This window comes from Microtus pennsylvanicus, chromosome X (genome assembly GCF_037038515.1).
Source record: "Microtus pennsylvanicus isolate mMicPen1 chromosome X, mMicPen1.hap1, whole genome shotgun sequence".
NCBI lineage: Eukaryota > Metazoa > Chordata > Mammalia > Rodentia > Cricetidae > Microtus > Microtus pennsylvanicus.
Window position 1 is genome coordinate 101256458 of NC_134601.1, and position 20309 is coordinate 101276766.

The 20309-nt window shown below is 42.1% G+C and overlaps 1 protein-coding gene and 1 pseudogene across 1 annotated transcript; both read right to left on the reverse strand.

Annotated features, from left to right (window-relative positions):
• Window positions 1–3459: 3459 nt before the first annotated feature.
• LOC142840799 (Y-box-binding protein 1-like) lies at window positions 3460–4602 on the reverse strand (annotated as a pseudogene).
• A 13446-nt stretch (window positions 4603–18048) lies between these two features.
• Window positions 18049–18646, reverse strand: LOC142841816 (ferritin heavy chain-like). The gene has a single exon (XM_075958935.1). The coding sequence runs from the start codon at window positions 18644–18646 to the stop codon at window positions 18095–18097; it is 552 nt and encodes a 183-aa protein (XP_075815050.1). The 3' UTR covers window positions 18049–18094.
• Between the last annotated feature and the right edge of the window lie 1663 nt (window positions 18647–20309).

A 20309-nucleotide genomic window follows, 5' to 3' on the forward strand; every position in this document is an offset into this window, starting at 1 on the left:
ATTTGTGCCTGGTGTCTGGCACTGGATACCTGCATCATCCCAGGGTTTTCCAAGAAGATATTTGACAAGCTACTCCTAATCCAGATCCAAATGTGCAGTCCTTGTGGCCTTGAAATGAGATCACTCTCCCCCATTCCTCCCCTTTTTCATCTCCCCTTAAGTTACACTCCTCTTTCCTTTCAAACTAGATGAATGCTGTATAGCCTTCACTCCTAGCTTCCCCTTTTCTGAATGTTTTGAAAGTCTATTTCCAATTATTTTTGCTTCCTGTCTGTCAAGACTGCTTTTTCTCATAAATTTTAGTACTGTGTAAAATGGGCCCAGCTCACTTCTTTTTGAGTCGTGAACTATGTTTGCTTTCACTTCCTTACTGTCTTTCTATACTCATTTACATAACTACTTGAAGAATAAAAAGGAGAACAAATAATTTTTTAGTATTTTCAGTTGCTTTGTCCAATGTAGACCTCTTGTGTCTCCAATATGTGAAAGTTTTCTAGACAGCTTAACTCTTTGCAAACTTCAGTACCTTTATGGCTCATACTGTGATGATAACTGAATTCTTCATTTTCCCGTTGCCCTCGGGTCTCACTTTACTTTCTAATAGATTTTTAAAAAATAAATATAAACAAGTTTGGCATTTTCCTTTTCTCCCAGATTTCTTTCCCTGAAGTAATATGAAGTTGCACGTCTGTGTGACAAGATCACAATGTAAAGCATGATTTTCTCATTTGTTAGGAGAAAGCTCCCATATTCTCCATCTGAAAATCACTTTTTGCAACACATTTATCTTTAGTGGCATTTAAGTTGGCAAGTCACAGGGGAACCCTGGAACACTGGCATGGGGTTACTGTAGATATCAGACGATCCCTAGGATCCAGATAGTATAAAATCACAGGAGCCGTCACCCACAACCCTTGGGCCTGTTGTGATTGTGTCACCAAAAATTGATACGGTGACAGGCACATTCAGCTGCCTTATGCAAGCAACCCTTCTGCACCAAACATCTGCTGTATCACTCCTAATGAGAACATGAAGCGACTCCAAGTACTTCTTGACTTCAGTCACCTTTTTACCCTTTCTAGTCCCTTCCAGTGGATCCCTTGTAGAGATTCTTCCCAGTGGAGAAGGAAATCTGCTTGTGTAGAAGAGATCCTTCCAGAACCACTTGTGAACTAAGGTAGCCCTTCTGTCTAGTTGTAAAGCTAATAGCTTTACTTCGCCAGAGGAAACAGGGATGCATCCTTTTCTGAGAAATGAGCAAAGGTTTTACTGTTTACTTTCCTAGAATTTATTCACCCTGGGCTACTCAATTTATGCTCATTACAGATTAGATTATACTTGCCTGAGAAAAATTTTCATAGCAGATTGAATCATTTTGGTTGTCACATTTAATCACTCCCAGGATACTCCTTTGTGTGTTTCTTATGAATAGCTACACAATGAACTTCAACAAGCCTTCCTGATAGTCCGTGTATCTGTGTCTCTACCTCTGTATGCTTCTCTCCACATCTTAGCCCATATACTTTTAGCTTATGGAACAGACCATTTTCCCTTAACCCCCCCCCCCACAAAAAAGAGCCTCCTCAACCTAATAACTTACTGCAAATGTCAGAACCCAAGCAACAGCAGGACAAGTAGACAAGAATGCCCATTTTAGGGTCATCAATTACCATACCTTATGACCCCACTCAGTTTAAAGAATCAAAATAGATCAATGCCCCAAATTCCCTAAATGGGAGCTAGAGTTAACTCTTTAGAGGCATGAATGGCAAGAACAGGAAAGAGAAACTGGTTAGACAGACATAAGGAAGGAACATCGTTAAAAGCAAAAATTACAAGGGACCTTTACCAAAACAGGCCTCTGCTGGAACAGGCATGGGGGAGAGACTCCCAAGGGAGCAGGCCTGAGCCAGAGACCTCTGCGGGGCTGGAACCAAGCCGGTGACCTCCGTGTGAGTGGGCCCAAGCCAGCCACATCTGCTGAACCAGCCCGGAGCCAGTGACCTCAGCACAAGCAGGCCCAAGCAAGTGACCTTTGTGGGAGCAGGCCCGAATGACCACTGGGATTGTAGAACAATGCCCCACCCCCGGGAGCACCAAATGACCTCCAGGAATATCAAGTGACCTCTGGGGTGACTGGAACCACGGCCTTGACTGCATCATGAGGAGCAACTTTTTGAGCCTTGGATCCACTGGCACATGGAAGATTGATCATCACAAACACAGCCCCAAGTACACCAATCAGAGGAAAAGTTGGGTAGACAAGGTAAGAACACACTCAACACCACAAAGAGCAACACGACACCAACACAAACTAGAGGATCTGTAACAAGACTTGAGCAACCCAATAGATGAAACAGAAGAAAATGACCTAAAAATAACTTTAGGAGAATGTTTGAGGCCCTTAAATGGGAAATGAAAAATTCCCTCAACGAAATGGAGGAAAAGACAAACAAAAAATTGGAAGAAATCAACAAACCCCTTAAAGAAAACCAAAAAAAAGCAATGAAACATATGAAAGAAACTGTTCAAGACTTGAAAACTGAAGTAGAGAAAATAAAGAAAACACAAACTGAGGGAAATCTGAAAATGGAAAATATGGGAAAATGATCAGGAACCACAAAGGCAAGCATAAAAAAACAGAATACAGAGATGGAAGAGAGAAGCTTAAGCACTGAAGATACAATAGAAGAATAGAGGGAACAGAGTCATCAGTCAAAGAAAACATTAAATCTAGTAAAAGCTTAACACAAAATATCCAGGAAATATGGGACACCATGAAAAGACCAAACCTAAGAATAATAGGGTTAGAAGGAGACGTGCAAATTAAAAGCACAGAAAATATATCCAACAAAATCATAAAAGAAACCTTTCTCAATCTAAAGAAAGATATGCATATGAAGATACAAGAAGCTTACAGAACACCAAATAGACTGGACCAAAAAAATGTTCCCTTGCCATATAATAATCAAAACACTAAACATACAGAGTAAAGAAAGAATATTAAGGTCTGTAAAGGGAAAAAGGTCAAGTAACTTATAAAGGCAGCTCTATCAGAATTACAACTAACTTCTCAATGGAAGCAATGAAAGCCAGAAGGTCCTGGTCAACTATTATGCTAGCCCAGATTGCTATACCCAGCAATACTTTCATTCACCGTAGATAGACAAAAGCAACCATTCCAGAAATGTCATTTTTTTTTAATTTAAGACCTTTATTAACAGGTGCTTGCAGTTTGTTGACTTTTTTTTGAAAAAATCAAGTTGTATACTTTTTATTACAAATTAAAAATGAAGTTCTTAAAAATCTTAACTTGACCAGATATGAAACAATTTAAAAACCATTAAAGGTGTATTGATGAAAACCAGACCTTTTTTTATTAAAAAAAAAAAAACAACCAAATTTGACATTACCCAAAAGAGACATCTTTAGGTAAAAATAATAAAAAAAAAACCCATGCTGCATAGATAATGCAGATAGTTCTAGCATATCTGGTCAACGGGCAAAAAGCAAGCACTTAAGGTCTTCAGCTCCAGTCTTTGTTCATTTCTTATTGCTGGATTTTCATATTTATTTCTTCTTGTTGGATGACCAAACCGGATGATGGTAGAGATGGTAAGCCGGCATTTACTCAGCCCCGCCCTGCTCAGCCTCAGGAGCGGATGAATTCTCAGCTGGTGGATAGGCTGCTTTTGTCTCTTTGCCATCTTGTAGTTTAGGGTTTTCTGGGCGTCTGCATCAGTAATTGAAGTTGCGGCGATACCGACGACGTTGAGATGGCTGCTGACCCTGGGTCTCATCTCCTTGATTTTCTTTGTCCTCTTTATTGCCTTCCTCTCTAGGCTGTCTTTGGCGAGGAGGGCCCCGCGAAATCGTGGTCTCTAACCCCGATACATTTTCTGTCTCACTGGTCTACCTTGCTCTCCTGCACCCTGGTTGTCAGCACCCTCCATCGCTTCTCCTTGCACAGGAGGGTTGGAATACTGTGGTCAACAAACAGTAAGATGGGAACCTTCGCCTGAGATAGGGCCGGTGTTGTTGAGCTTGGCCTTCAGGAGCGCTTTCCGATCCCTCGTTCTTTTCTCCACTCTCTCTATTCTGGCAATTCTGCTGGTAATTACATGGAGGACCCTTACGACATGGGTAGTGTCTATAATGGTTACGGTCTGCTGCGTATTTACTGACTTGAACTGGAACTCCACCAGGGCCTGTAACATTTGCTGCCTCCGCACCCTTTTCTCCTTCAACAACATCAAACTCCACAGTCTCTCCATCTCCTACATTGCGAAGGTATTTTCCTGGGGTTATTCTTCTTTATGGCAGTCTGGTGTACAAATACGTCTTCCTTGGTGTCATTCCTGCTGATGAAACCGTATCCGTTCCTTACATTGAACCATTTTACTGTTCCCAAAACCTTCGTTGCGATGATCAATTCCCGGCTGGTGAGGCTGCCTGGGCCGCCACTCCCCGCACTGCTGCGGTGGAGCAGGACTCGGTGTGGCAGCGCTGAGGGAGGCAGCAGGAGGGGGGGGTGGGGAGTGGGGGGAGGGTGGGGGGGTGGGACACGGCAGGCTGCTGCTGGGTCTCGGCCTTGCTGCTCATGGTTGCTGTGGTGGTGACTGGGCCAGCAGCGATGGCTGCAGCTCCTCCCGGGGTGTGATGGTGACTAGGCCAGGGATGGTGGTGAGGCTCTCAGGGCTCTCTGGGGTCCGCTCTCCGCTCCTGCTACCCATCAAACTTTGTCATTGGTTCTTTAACCAAAAATAAGTGAAAAGATGAGTAGTTTTTTATTTCCTCCTAAATGAGTACAACTGCCTAGAGACTGTATGTGAGCATGGGAACTAAAGCTACAGGCCATATATTATTTCCTTCTAATGAACATCTTTGGAACTGGATCTCTAGATTTTTGTGAAAAAAAAATGGGTTGTATGTATTCCCTAATTTTAGCCCATCTCCTAAGTAATGTGAGAGTTGTCTTTTCAGAGAGAGTAATAATGCAGTATCATGCATGGCCCACTAAGGGATTAAGGAAAGCTGTTACCTCCTATCCCCCCCTCCTCAATCAACCTCTGGGTGGAGACATGTCATTGTTTTCTCCCTGAAAGTTGGTCTAGTTCAGTCAGTCAGTCAACTGGAATCTCTGCTCCAGAAGGCAGTTCTCTCTTAAACCATAGATGGAATAGTCATCCTCCTAGAATTCCTGTTTCTGGTACAGTCTCTTACAGAGCCACAGACACGCAGCTATCTCTCTTCTAAGGATGCTCTTTCTAACACCATGGGCTTCATTTTTTTTCTAAACCACCCATCCCCACTGTGCTGGATGGTTTTATGACAGACTTATACAGCTAGAATTATTTGGAAGCACCCAGCACCACCAGTCCAGGGGTGGCACCACCCATATTACACTGGGCCCTCAACCATCAATCATCAGTCAAGGAAATGTACCAAAGCTGGTCCTGGGTACTGTAAAAAGGCAGGCCCAGGAAGCCTGGGTGGGGCAAGCCAGTAAGCAGTATTTCTCCATGGCCTCTGCTTCAGTTCCTGCCCGCAGGTTTCGACCTTGAATTTCTGTGATGATTTCTCTAGATGATGGACTACAAGCTGTTAGTGGAAATTAAATCTCTCCTTCCCGAGTTGCTTTTGGTCATGGTGTTTTATATCGATAGTAGAAACCCTAATGTTACCCACCGCAAGGCTGCTTGTCTACCATGTGGCTGATCTTCATGCTGACTTAAACTGCATGGCTTTTTCTTTTTTTATTCTCCTCCTCTAGATATCCATTGAGATTCCATATTTGTCTGCCTTGAGATTTTTCTTTAAAATTCTAATAAAATTGTCCTCAAGCTATAAAAACTAAAAGGAAAAAACACCACATTTAAGGAAGACTATGTTTCTATGTTTTCTAGGCTATTGGAGTTCTGGGGGCTAGGGCTAGGAGATGAAGATATTTAAATAAAACAGAGTTTACAGTCCCTTCTTTGTGAGCTGCATGTGCCAATGACAGGGCTTTCAGATTGTCATTAGGTGGACAATCACAGTTTCACCCACAAAGCCACGGGGATACACATACCAGCTGTGCTTTGCAAAGATTCACAGCACCTTCTCACACCAATTCATCTCTGCCGATCAGGATTACTGATGTTTTTGGAGCATCATACTTGTCTACTACTTACTTGGCTATGTGAGTGATAATGATTGAACTAACTAGGTCCTGGCACTTGCTAGGCAACTGTTTTGTCACTGACTACACTCCTAATCTGTATTACTTAGTGATACATAATAGGAAAATAGAAGAAAGAAGATAAGTGAAATGAAGTATTGAAAGTGCTTGAGAAACATATTAGACACAGAAAAAGTTAGGCAAAATACAGTTGTTGAATATAAGAGATCACAAGACCTTGGGATTTCAGTCCGGTGCTCCAATGTGGGTCTCTGTCTCCTTTCATCGCCTGATGAAGGTTAATATCCAGGAGGATGCCTATATGCTTTTCTTTGGGTCTCCTTCTTATTTAGCTTCTCTAGTATCACCAATTATAGGCTCAATGTCCTTTATTTATGGCTAGAAACCCATTATGAGTGAGTACATCCCATGTTCCTCTTTTAGGGTCTGGCTTACCTCACTCAGGATAGTGTTTTCTATTTCCGTCCATTTGTATGCAAAATTCAAGAAGTCATTGTTTTTTACTGCTGAGTAGTTCTCTAATATGTATATATTCCACACTTTCTTCGTCTATTCTTCCATTGAAGGGCATCTTGGTTGTTTCCAGGTTCTGGCTATTACAAACAATGCTGCTATGAACATAGTTGAGCATATACTTTTGTTGTATGATAGGGCATCTCTTGGGTATATTCCCAAGAGTGGTATTGCTGGGTCCAGAGGTAGGTTGATCCCAAATTTCCTGTGAAACCACCACACTGCTTTCCAAAGTGGTTGCACACGTTTGCATTCCCACCAGCAATGGATGAGTGTACCCCTTACTCCACAACCTCTCCAGCAAAGGCTATCATTGGTGTTTCTAATTTTAGCCATTCTGACAGGTGTAAGATGGTATCTTAAAGTTGTCTTGATTTGCATTTCCCTGATCGCTAAGGAAGTTGAGCATGACCTTAAGTGTCTTTTGGCCATTTGAAGGAGAGAGAGCACAAGCAAGGAACTCAGGACCGCGAGGGGTGCACCCACACAGTGAGACAATGTGGATGTTCTATCGGGAACTCACCAAGGCCAGCTGGCCTGGGTCTGAAAAAGCATGGGATAAAACCGGACTCGCTGAACATAGCAGACAATGAGGACTACTGAGAACTCAAGAACAATGGCAATGGGTTTTGATCCTACTGCATGTACTGGCTTTGTGGGAGCCTAGGCAGTTTGGATGCTCACCTTACTAGACCTGGATTGAGGTGAGTGGTCCCTGGACTTCCCACAGGGCAGGGAACCCTGATTGCTCTTCGGGCTGATGAGGGAGGGGGACTTGATTGGGGGAGGGGGAGGGAAATGAGAGGCGGTGGCGGGGAGGAGGCAGAAATCTTTAATAAATAAATTAATTAATTAAAAAAAGAGATCACAAGACCAACTCAAAATTAAGTATTTGTGACAGAACATCCTAAGATACGTTACAGAGTAGTAACAACTACCAGGTTCATATTCCTTTATTTAAAAATTCTGTTTAGCAGCTGTTCAAAGTTAAAGCTATACCCAGGGTATTTGTCCCTAGGCCTCTCTAATATAGCAGCTGTGTGTTGGCTCCGGTGAGCAAATCTAAAGTAGTGAAGAGAGCAATAGATGTAGGAATATCTTAAGACAAGGATATAGGTGGTGTGGCCCTTCCATCTTGCTACTTTTCTCTGTCTCTCTTCTCCTCCCTCTCTCCATGCTTCTCATTGCATGTTCTAAATCATTCAATAAACTGCATGATTTGGGAATCTTACCTTCTTATCTGAGCCTTTGGTTTTTATTTTCTTCTATACCCTCCTGGCAATGTATTTGAAGGCTGAAGAGTCATCAAAGTAGTTTCCAAGTGTGACAAGGAGAAAGCTCTCTTACCTTTTAAATATATATTTGTATAAAAAATGACCAGCTCTGAGCCATTCCTTGATAAAGAACTTGAAATATAGGCAAAGCACGGATGTTTGAGGAGGCTTAAGTGGCGATAATACAAAAAGGACACAAGGTTGGATCACTGTAGTATTCAAATCTGAAGAAACTGAAGCAGAGTCTCCAAAATCTTCAAACAAAAAAGATATGATAATTTGGAAATGTTCCGTCCAAATTACATGTAAGGATATAGGAAACGAACACTTTCAAGCATGTGTGATCTCAAGGAAGATATTATCTCTCAGTGCTTGGAGGAGCTACATGAGGATTAATTCAGTAACAAGAGGTGACAGAACTACAGCTTTAAAACTGATTGAGAACACTTAAGCCCTTATGTTGCAAAACCAAGACTGAATGGCCATCTAAAAGGCAGATGTTATGCAATTATTGGCAAAGCGATTGAAAATGAACTACACATATACATTTTAGTATATTAAATCATCTGTATTTGCCTTTAGCTTATTTTTGTTGTTTGATAATTTTATACATGTACATGCAGTATTTGATCAAATCTTCCATTTACTTCCCTCTGAATCCTGCTATATATTTTCCTTCCAGCATCATGTACTCACTGAGTTGAGGCCACTTAGTTCTGCCTGTATGTGCATGGGTGCGGACCATTCACTGGAGTGCGGGGAGCATCTCAAGGGCTATATCTCTGAGCAAATTAACTGACCCCTACCTCAAAAGCCATTAACTGCCAATAGCTCCGCAGTTAGTCATGGGACTTTATGAGCCCCTTCCATGTCCATGCTGGAATTTTGGCCGGTCTTATCTGATACAAGTCTTGTATATACAGTCACAACTGCAATGATTTCAAGAGTGCAATAACCCCATAATGCCCAGCATATATTGATTCACTGCAGATATCCACTACTTCTAGGTCTTGGAATCTTTTTGTTCCCTTTTCCACAGTAATCACTGAACTTTGGTGGTAGTGGTACAAATGTGCCATTTAGAGCTTAGCATCCCTACCCTACTGCGAAAAGAAACATCCATCATGAGGGTTGAGAGATGTGCCTAAATATGGGTTCAAAGATAAGACTTTAGAGAACAGTGTAATTCTATGTCCATCTAACAGAATAACAATATTAGGTTCTTTCCTAGAACCTACGATCTAGCCATGGGTTTGGGGCACAGTTAACAGTACCAGGTATCATATCCATCTTACTTAGTGGACCGTAAATCTAAGAAGGAAGTGGCTGGTTATTCCTGCAATAGTCATGCCACTGTTGCACAATTGGGCATATAATACCAGGTCAGTCATTATTGGAACTTGACAGCTTGCAATTATGTGAGGCTGAGAGCTGTCAGTTTACATAGGCCAGCCAAATAAGGGAAAGCCAGGTCCCTTACTGGCTGTAAGATGCTGTGTGGGCTGGGTTTCTCAAGCAAAATTCTTAGAAGCCGTAGTCAGACTTGATACAAAACACTGGTGGCCAGTACCTGGTATTACATAGACTTTTATACAACGTAAAATAAGCTGAATGTTTGTCCAATAAGGGATTGAGGAAGTGAGACACCTGCATACTAAACTGTCATCTGCACTTATCTGATTTTAAATCAACAGAAATCAGAGACCCAGGATATGTTTGCCACCTTTCAGTATCAGGGACTCTAAGACTAATGGAGACATGAACAAAAGGGACAAGAACTATTCTTTATCCGGAACATAAGAGCCATATTAATTTACTTATTCATTTACTCCCCTTTACCTGGATAAAATGTCTAGGTACAATGAGCAATGAATCAATAGGGATACTTTAGAGTAACTAAGTTTTGTATTGTTTGAATGGTACATATTGTAGTGCCCTGAAGAATATATATGCTTTAATGTGGCAGCAGAAAATTAAGTCCCATGTAAGGGTTCCCATGGAGACAGGGTCTTATATAGTATTTTCAAGAGAAACCAGAAATATGGAGTTTTATGAAAGCTTTCCCAATTAAAAACTCATTAACTTGCCAACATCTTGGTTTTTAAATACTATTTTCCAAAAAAAAAAAAATGAACTAGGAATCTTTGGAGAAATGGCTAATTCCAGAACAAGAGAAACATATTATGAGTCTGGAGCATTTTACAGCACAGAAAGTAATGCTTTTTTTAATTTTTTATACATTTTTATTAAAATAAAACTACCTCATTTTCTCCCTTCCCTTACTTCCCTCCAGCCTCTCCCAGGTACACTTCCTTCAATCTTTCCAATGTGCCTCCCATTCTCAAATTGATAGCCTCTTTTTGTTTGATTATTATTGCTACATACATTTACATATGTATTCACACACATATGTGTATATATATGCATACATATGTATATAATATTTAAAACTTGCTCAGTTGGCTTTTGTTATCTGTGTGTATATATTTTCAAGGTTGATCATTCTGTATTGAATAACCAATAAGGGGTCTCATCCCTGGGAAAGGTTAATTCCTCCTCTTCTCTTTGCCTAATGGTGAGACCCCATGGAATTTCTCCCTTCCATGTTAGCATGTCTTTTGATACTACCACTGTTCCCATCTTATTTTTGGAGTAATTTCTCAGGGAGAATGTTTCTTAGCAGTCTTCCTGGTATTCTGGCACTTGCAATCTTTCTGCTCTGTCTTCCGTGATGTTCACTGATTCACACTTGCAGTAGTTGTGATGCAGATGCATCCATTAGAGCTGGGCGCACCACAGTCTGCTGGAAATTTGCCAGGAAAAGTAGCTCGTGAACATAGAGGATTTGTGGGCCTTGGGACTACATAAGAAAGTGGATTAACCCTTTTGGTGGGGGTGGGGTGACACAGCTCTGAGACTGTGACAGCAGAGGAGCTGACCCTGCCCTCCCCTCATCTGCCAGGCTATGGCATGGGTGAAAGAAAGATACCCTTCCCCACTCCTCAGCCCTTGCTACCTGTGGCAGGTGAGAGAACTGGCCCTGTCTTCACCAGCTGCAGCATAAGGAAGCATGGCCTATACACCTCCCCGAGCAGCACAGGAGCTAACACTTATGGTGGAGGTGTGGGTAAGCTGGAGCAAGGGCATGGCTGCAGGAGAACTGGCCCAGCCCATTGCTGCTTTTCTCATTGGGTAAGCTAGCTGAGGATGAGCGAGAGGTGGTGGGCTTACCAACACAGCTACCACCCAGGCCCAGAACCAGGGCTTTGAGTAGGCCCACGTCAACATCAGCTCCATCTATGATCTGCTGGGGCACTTGAAGGGGCCCTTCCTGCATATTCAGAGTTACAGGATCTCCGCTACATAGGGGATCAGCAAGGTATTCAAGAGGAGTCCCAGTAAGGGCCCAGCAGAAGCCAGAGGCCTCAAACCAGACCAATGACTCATTGCAGTGAACAGCTGTAAGTAAAGATGTATGGACTAAAGGGTACATTGTGTGACTCACTGTATTGCACTGTAGACTCTACAAGATGTTTTTTCTTTTTTCTTTTCTTTTAAATCTTATTTTGCTTCGTTTTGGGATGGAAAGGTTGCAAGAGGACAGATATAAAGGGGTGGGGAGATGAATGGGATCAGCTTGCATGATGTGAAGCCAACAAAGAATCAATACAAAGTTTTTTTTTTTTAAATTGTTTTATGTGCATGTGTGTGATATATACACACAAATGTGAGAGAGGGGTGGGGCAGAAACAGGAGGAGAGAGAATATGAATTGCTGGAATGTGTCAAAGGGACGGAAGAATTAATTTTAAGAGTCTCTTCAAGGGCAAAATATAGAGAAAAACTAAGGAACGAAATTGCAGTCTAGAATGACAAAACAAAGTAATAAATAACTAAAATTAAGTTCATATAGAAACAGAAGTGATTGAATAAATCAGTTATAAGTTACACATTTTCCTTATAAAATAATTTCACATACTATGGGTAGAAAATCATTCTATCTAGATGATGAGACTTAATTTTTTCCCCTGCTTCTAGTGTATAAATTGGATTTAATGACTTACATTAAAAATAGAGTTTGGAAAGGAAGAAAAAAATAGCATCTTTATGGTGTAAAAGCCTAGCCAACATTACCATAACTAAGTAAGAAAGGATAGATAGACAGTGCTGTCAAATTGTCGGACAAAATACTTTTGATTTTATGTGTCAGAGGAAGAAACTTCAACTCCATGATCACCACTTGTGGCCAGAACTCAAGTCTAATCATGAGAAAAAAAAACACCCGATAAATCCAAATTGAGAAAATTTCAACAAAGTATATGAAGAATAATTTGTATTCATTTATTTATTAAAAATTTCCACCTCCTCCCCTTCTCCCATTTCCCTCCTACTCCCTGCCTCTCCCCCTCCCTCTCCAGTCCTACGAGCAAGAAAGTCAGGACTACGAGGGGTGTGTCCACCCACTGAGACGGTGGGACTGATCTAATGGGAGCTCACCAAGGCCAGCTGGACTGGGACTGAAAAAGCATGGGATAAAACCGGACTCTCTGAATGTGGCTGACAATGAGGGCTGACTGAGAAGCCAAGGACAATGAAGAATAATTTTTAAAACTGACAAAAATCATAAAAAGGTTAAGTAATGACTGAAGAAACATGACATACAATATGGCCTCCTAGATTTGAACCTAGAGTAAGAAAAAGCTATTGATTGAAAAACTGAGATCTGAATGCAACATGGAGCTAGTTAATAGTGATGTGCCCATTATAATTTCTTACTTTTGACAGATACAACACGGTTTGAAAGAGTCTACTGTTAGATGAAATACGGGGAAAGAGATTTGTTTGTTTGTTTGTTTATTTATTTATTTAACATTCAGGGACTGAGGAGATGGCTTAGTAAAGTGCTTGCTCCGAAAACATGATAAACATGATAAGTTCCCATCGCTAGCACTCATGTAAAAAGCCAAGCAAGTTGGTAAGCATTAATCGCAGCCGTGAGGAGACAGAGACAGGAAGATCCCTGGGACTTGCTGTCCAGCTAGCCTAGCTGAATCAGTGAGTTACAGGTTGAATAGGAGATCCTGTTTCAAGAAATAAGCTAGCCAATAGACATGCTAATATGGGAAGGGGAACGCTCACAGTGCCTAAACCCTAGATAAAGAATCATGGGCAACTAAAGAATGCTGAGAGCCAGAGGAAGAATTCCCCCTAAAAGGGTATCCAATAGTGAGTAGTCATCCCTGAAGTTATATAATGCAGTAACATTATTCAGACAAAGCAGGTTGTATTTTTCATTTTGGAACACGCACACATGTGACCACAATGAAAGAAATAGAAGTTATAAATTTGAAACAAACCAATGAGGTATATGGGAGGGGTTGGAGGGAGGAAAAAAAGAAGAAAAATTATACAGTTATATTTTTAAAGAGATTAAAATGTTTAAAAAGAAAGAAAGAAGACAGACAGACAAACAGAGATAGGGAGAGGAGAGAGAGAATAGAAAATAGAGGATTGCACCAGATGTCGAACTCTGGCCTCTATAAACATGCACAGATACATGCACCTATACAGTGTACACACACAAACATCATAATACAAAAGAAAAAAGAAAGGCTAAAAAGGAGTAATCTACATTTATAAACTTCACATTTATAATTATTCTAAAATTAAAAGTTTACTCAAAAAAAGACCTTAGTTTGAACTAAGACACACATTACCATGACTCTGCTCTGGGAGCGTCTCTTAGATCCTCTGGTTTGAAGAGAAAAGAAAAGCCCCTGTTGCTCCTGAATAGCAACAGATAGCACAGTAACCCTCTGCCACAATTTTAACTCAAAGTTCAGTCTTCCGTTCACTGTACCTGGATTTTCAATCTTTCTCTTCCTCCTAACAAATGTCCCAATCATTTCTCAACAATAATGTGATTTTTGGACTTACGGTAGCTATGTTGGACCATGAAATAACTTTAGGCTGGAGGCCCACAGCAGTGGAACAGGCACGTTTGTTATCAAAGAAAGCAAGATGATTTTTGAATGCAAACCATCACTTTATGTGTGAGAAAATCCTAAGCAAGGTCACCAGTTCAATTAGGACACAATGTTGTCTTAGCTCATGTATTTCTTAATTTTTTTTAAATTAGGCCTTCTGAAAGAGATCTTTACACTTATTTTAGCATTAATGTTTATCATTATATCATTTTACACACCCATAAAAGAGACATAAATATACCGTAAAGTACGACTAGACTAAATAAAGTGTGTAAGAGATGGTACGAAGTACTATTAAAAGTTCTTCAGGCACAAATTTTTCAAATCAGTTTTTGTACTCAGAGTCGTGTGGGACTCTGCATGCCTTCCTTCCCGCCACCCAGATACTGCTGTTTCTTAAGAGTTTTCCACAATAGCTCTTGGAATTTTCAGGCAATAAGGCCAAAGTGAAGTTTGAAGTACATGCTCAGGCAATGCCGACCACAGCCAACAGTGAGGGTAGGACACTAAACGTCCCTATTTCAAAGACCTGAGAATATGAAGAAAACTGTGCCTCTTGGAGTCAGTGAAATGTGACGCGAAGTTGCACAGCAGCCCTGAACTGGTTTCCTTCCGTCACTTTCCACCATGGCAGAGAAACCTGTACTTTTCAAACCTGTTTTTCTGGCTTTTGTTACAACTCATAACCTAAACTGACTTAAGTTGAGGCAAGACTTTTAACACTATGTTATAATTACCACTTTCCTTCCGTGCATACCTCACCCTGCTCCCTTTCTACTAGTGAATCAGATATAAACTTCGTCTTAACCCTTTTAAGTAATATTTTCTAATATAATTTTCCAAGCCCTGCCCTTTACTCCAGGTTTTTTGAAACGAATTCATCAATATGCCTCTGATGCTGAACTCAAAGCATGCGTGCACACACACACTTTGTATAAAATATAATTCTAAAATATGAAGCATTATATTTGCTCTCCCTGCAATTTATCATATCTCAATATATGTATGTATTACGTATCAATATGACTTATTAGACCTTCGTCTACAGACTATTGATAATTCTTGGACTTGTGAAAATAAACTAGAATCACTGGCAACTGATACAAGAAGAAAGTAAAATATACAGATCAGAAATGTGGGGCAAATTCCTAGACGAGAAAAGATTTCAGAGAAATGAAAGGCCGCTTTGTCCTGCTTGTCACACATTTATGGAGAAAAATACATTTCCTCTTCCTAGGAAAGGAAGCACACGTTGTTGGTGACAACCGTCTATTAGGAAATTTCCTTCTGTGATACAGGGATGATTTTTCCCCGTAGAGGTAAATTATTCAGCAGAGTTCATTTGAATCCGTGTTTGAGCCAGAGATGAAGTTATCAATTTTACCATTTCCCCCTAGTCTGTCCTGCTATTATCATTGCCTGAGATTCTGGTACCCATAGCAACAGCCACTGTTTCAGACATCATTCCCCCAAGCAGCAGAGCATGGCCGGTGACTGGCAATCATGCAGCTGTGTGTCTCAGGGTGCTACGTGCCGGGGCTCAACGAACTAGTTATATCTTACTATTAAGTATTTAAAGTGCACTTATCCAGGAACGGAGAAGGTGGCATACCTAGAAGAAGTTTACCTTCACCTTTCCGTCAGTTGTGTGGCAAGACGGGAAAATAAGGGAACTTTTAGGAAAGGCCAAAGTCTAGACATTAGAAAGTTAAAAGGGGGCATCTTTCAAAAGGCTAAACATTTTCTATCCATTGTCATAACTGTTTCATGAATTCCAGAGCCTGTTTGTGACTGCCGAAACTGAGCCAAAGGGCAGGGACTTAGAGCATGTATGTTTTACTCTCAGCAAAGCAAAGATAAATATCAGTGGGGGCTGGAATCTGGAGACAGCTCAGTGGGCGAAGAGCACACACTGCTCATGCAGAGGATCCCTGGGCTTGCTGCAGGCGCCCATGCCTGTTATCACACAAACTATCTGTTAGTCCAGCTTCAGAGGAGCTGAGGCTGTTCTCTGGCTTTTGTGAACGCCCACGATCTCTCCCTCCCCCAACCCCTCTCTGTTCCTCTCTCTGTCTCTCTCTCTGTCTCTCTCTCTGTCTCTCTCTGTCTCTAAGTCTCTCTGTCTCTCTCTCTGTCTCTCTCTCTCTCATACACACACAACTAAAACTGAACTATATACATATTTTTAAAGAAACAATTGAGTTGCTGCTGTTGGGCCAAGATTTCCCCATCAGGAATTTTTTCTTTTAAAGAAAGGCTGAAAATGTGGCCTGACCAACAGGGACTTGTAATGGGCACTCAGGTCTAATCATTGTTAGCCTTAGAGTTTCACCGATGAGGAAATACCACTTATTCAGGTCAAATCAAAGCCTATATATAGGGCTTAATCGGCGTGTCTTCATTTTCCTGCAAAGTCAGTCACAAGAGAGAGACAGATGGAACAAAGAGGGAGGTGCGTCAACCAACACAGAGCAAGTTTGGGGTGAGCTACAGATGACGCCATGAATGGACTACCACAGAAAATGATATAGTGACCAATTCCAGTGTGCTGTGTCCAGCAAGCATGCAAGCTGCTCCCCCCCCCAAGGCTTTGAAATGAGCTGGAACTGCAGGTAAAGCCAATGTGTGTTTTGTAGCCACCCTTTGTTTACTGCGGGGAAAGGGAAGCTACTCCCAATGCAGAAATCTGGGGAATAGTTCATTCTGGGGATTTCCAACCCTCTTATCTTCCCCGGCGAGCTGTGCAATCAGGTTAGGGTCTGCACGGAGGGGTGGGGGTGGAGGGCTGAACAGAGAACTGGACTACCTGCCTGGGTGGTACCTTACTTACTGCCTCTCACAAGTCTCTTTCTAATTCTGAAGGCTTTCATCATATGAGGATTTTGGCTGACATTTAGAAGCCATCTCTACTCTGGACTGGAAGGCACACCGGTAATTAAGGGAACAGCTATAGTGATCAGGGCTGTCTTCACCAGTTTGGGGAATTTCCCTCCCTTCTGGGCCTGGTTATCTGGCTGAATTCCCAGTCTCCCCACGCCCTGCTTCTTAACTCATTGATACCCTCAGTAGGAGAGACCACACTGGATCAGAACTATGTTCCCGTCCCAAGTCTATAACTCCCTTTGTAGCTGCCCTTTAAATTCCTACCCTTTCTCCTTCCCGAGATTCTTATGGACATACAATAATAGTATCAATGAACGATCTTGGACCTGCAAAGTTCCACTGTTACTTCAGTTTATTAACCTTGGGGCTATGAAAAAATAGTCATTTTAGTTTTGCTTCCCTCTTATTATTGTTTCCCAGGGTAAGCATGTCATGTGTTCTGCTATCTCTCAGGTAGTCTCACTGACTTACCTGGCATCAGCAAATGCTAGTATCTTCATCTTTTAGTAAGTTAATGGGCTGTAGGTAAAGTTCATTTCATTTGAATCCAGTTGTTCTCAACCATCATACTGCTGCGACACTTTAATAAAGTTCCTCCCATTGTAGTGCCCCCCCCCATCACAGTAAAATGACTTTTGTTGCTTCTTCATAACAGGAGTTCTGCTACTGTTAAAATCTTAATGTAAATATCTGATACGCAAGATATCTGATCGGCGAACCCCGTGTTTAGCGGGATATCTGGTTTGCGACTCTTGTGTTTAGCAGGATATCTGATAGCCGTCCCCCCACCCCACCCGCCATGTGTACACTTTTACCACGCATCTGCACTTTTCCCATGCTTGAACACCATGGCTACAGGCCGACCACTCCACTTCATTTCACCCACACTTCACTCCCGCCCCATCCCCAAGCTCACACTGTTTTAAAAAAAAAACGCTAATTTGTTCTCTCCCAGGGCCTGTGAATATCCTTTCCCTCCCACCTACTCGCGCTCGTAGCTGCAAGGAAACCCGACTTGGGTGTGTGAAGAGACACCCAGATACCCGTTTTAGACCTGCAAGGGAATGTCTTCATTCTTTAAAGGTGAGAATTTGACGCATATGAATCAACAGGAAACTATTAATATGCTCAGAAATTTATTGCAAACAGTGCCAGAATAGGATAAAGAGGAAAACATCGGGACATATAATGTGAGCACCTTGCCTGGTGATCTAAGGAAGATCTGAGGAAGATCACCATAGCAGGGACAGTCCCAGTTCAGTTCTCCTTGGTGGTCTCGGCCAGGGTGAGCTTGTCGAAGATGGACTCAGCCAGATGATTTTCCGGAGCCCCCAGCTGGCGCAGGTTTGTCAAGTAGCCACCCATCTCCTTGATGATTTCGACCTGCCGGTTGAGAAAATGGCTCTTCAGGAGCTTGCACAAGTAGATATCACCGTTGCTGTTAGCGAGCTGGTACAGCTGCAGGAGACTCTGGTTGAGCGTCTTCTCCAGGTGGAAAGCACACTCCATCGCCATGAAGCCATCAAACCAGTCGTGACGACCTTGATCGGCAATTCTCCCAAGGGTGAGGAAGCCGTTGCGCTCGCTCAGCAGAAGGAACAGCATCTCGGTGCGCTCCATCCACTTCTGGGACTGAGTCAGGAAGAAGAGTGCGAAGTTCTCCAGGGCCACTTCTTCTCGGTTGCAGAAGAAGGCCTGGGAGAGGTAGATGTAAGTGGCATACAGCTGCAACTGGATCTGAGAGTTGAGGGCAGCGTTGCTCTCAGCCAAGTAATTCGGTGGGATGAACTCTGGCAGAGTAGAGGCCATGGCGGCAAGGGCCCTCACGCCACGCGCAGCTGTTGATTGGCCGGAGCTAGACGGGAGCAACTGACTCCGAGCTGTGGAGCTGGCGAAAGTGACTGCCTGCCGGAGCTTCACAGTCACTTTTGGGAAAGGAGGAGGAGCTGTGGAACCAGACAGGCCTGGCTCCAGGCTCTGGTCAGCCTCTGACGCCGGACCAGAAGCGGTAACCGCCCAAACCAGTGCCCGAAGACAAGAGATGGCGACGCGATGGCGCCTGGTGCCTTAGGCTGTTGAACGGGTCAAAGGTTACGTCACAAAGAAAAGCCAACTGCATTCCACAGTATCCCAGAAGGCATTGCGCGGACCCTCTTAAAGATGTAATATTATTTAAATTCTGAATAAACAGCCAAGTTCTTTAAATTGTGTGGATAGTTAATTTTTAGGAAAATTATCTGAACGTCCCCTAATCGTGACTGTTTCATTAAAGTAGTTCTTTTCGCATGTGACGCCATTATCTCATATCTTTTCACCTTAACCAGTGACCTTGTCTATACTATTAACTTTTTTCTCTCTCCTCTCTTTCTTCTCTCTCTCTCTCTCTCTCTCTCTCTCTCTCTCTCTCTCTCTCTCTCTCTCTTTCTTCTTTTTTTTTTGTTTTGGTTTTTCGAGACAGGGTTTCCTTGTGTAACAGCCCTGACTGTTCTGGAACTCGCTCTGTAGATCAGGCTGGCCACAAACTCAGAGATCTGCCTGCATCTTCCTTTCTTATGGAGAGGTCAAGAGCAAGTAAGTGGCTGTGTATCATTGCCAATGATGACACACTGGGTATTTCTAAAGAATTAAGAGCATGGAGTTCCATCCCCAGAACTTGTAGAATGAGAGAAATGATTCTCAAAATTTGTTCTATGCCTTCACTTGTGCAGTGCCATGCCCCAGTCAGCACATGCATACACACAATAATAAAATAAAATAATGAAAAGTAAATCAAATTCGTGGGCTAAAGACATGGCTCAGCTATTAAGAACATATACTTCTCTTGCAGAGGAACTGAGTTTGGCTCCAAGCACGTAAGTCAGGCACTTCACAACCAGCTCTAGAGGCATTTGATACTTCTGTCCACTGAAGGCCCCTGCTGTCTAGTGCAAATAACCCCCATCCCACCCCCCACACAAACACATACTTAAAAAAAATTAAAAATAAATCTTTGAAATCATAAGACAAATCCAGCAACAACAATGAAATGCTGTAGAGCCCAGCATGGAGTTGCATGCCTTATAATCCCAGCATTTGAGAGACTAAAGCATAAGGAATTTATTTCTAGACAATCCTGGGATGCTATATTCCTTGTATTTTGTAATCATCATCAAACTAAAATTTGTAAAATGCATATTTTATTTAACAATTGTAATTAATCAAAAATAGGTCATACAACTATACACTGTACATAGGGCATATTCTTCTACCACGTCCTGTCTCTTGCTCCCTGTCTATCCCTCTCCTGTTAGTCATCTTTGTTCTCCTCTCCTACTCAGCTTCTGCTCTACTTTCTTTTTTTTCTTTTCTTTTTTTAAATTTATTTATTTATTAAAGATTTCTGCCTCTTCCCCGCCACTGCCTCCCATTTCCCTCCCCCTCCCCCGATAAAGTCCCCCTCCCTCATCAGCTCGAAGAGCAATCAGGGTTCCCT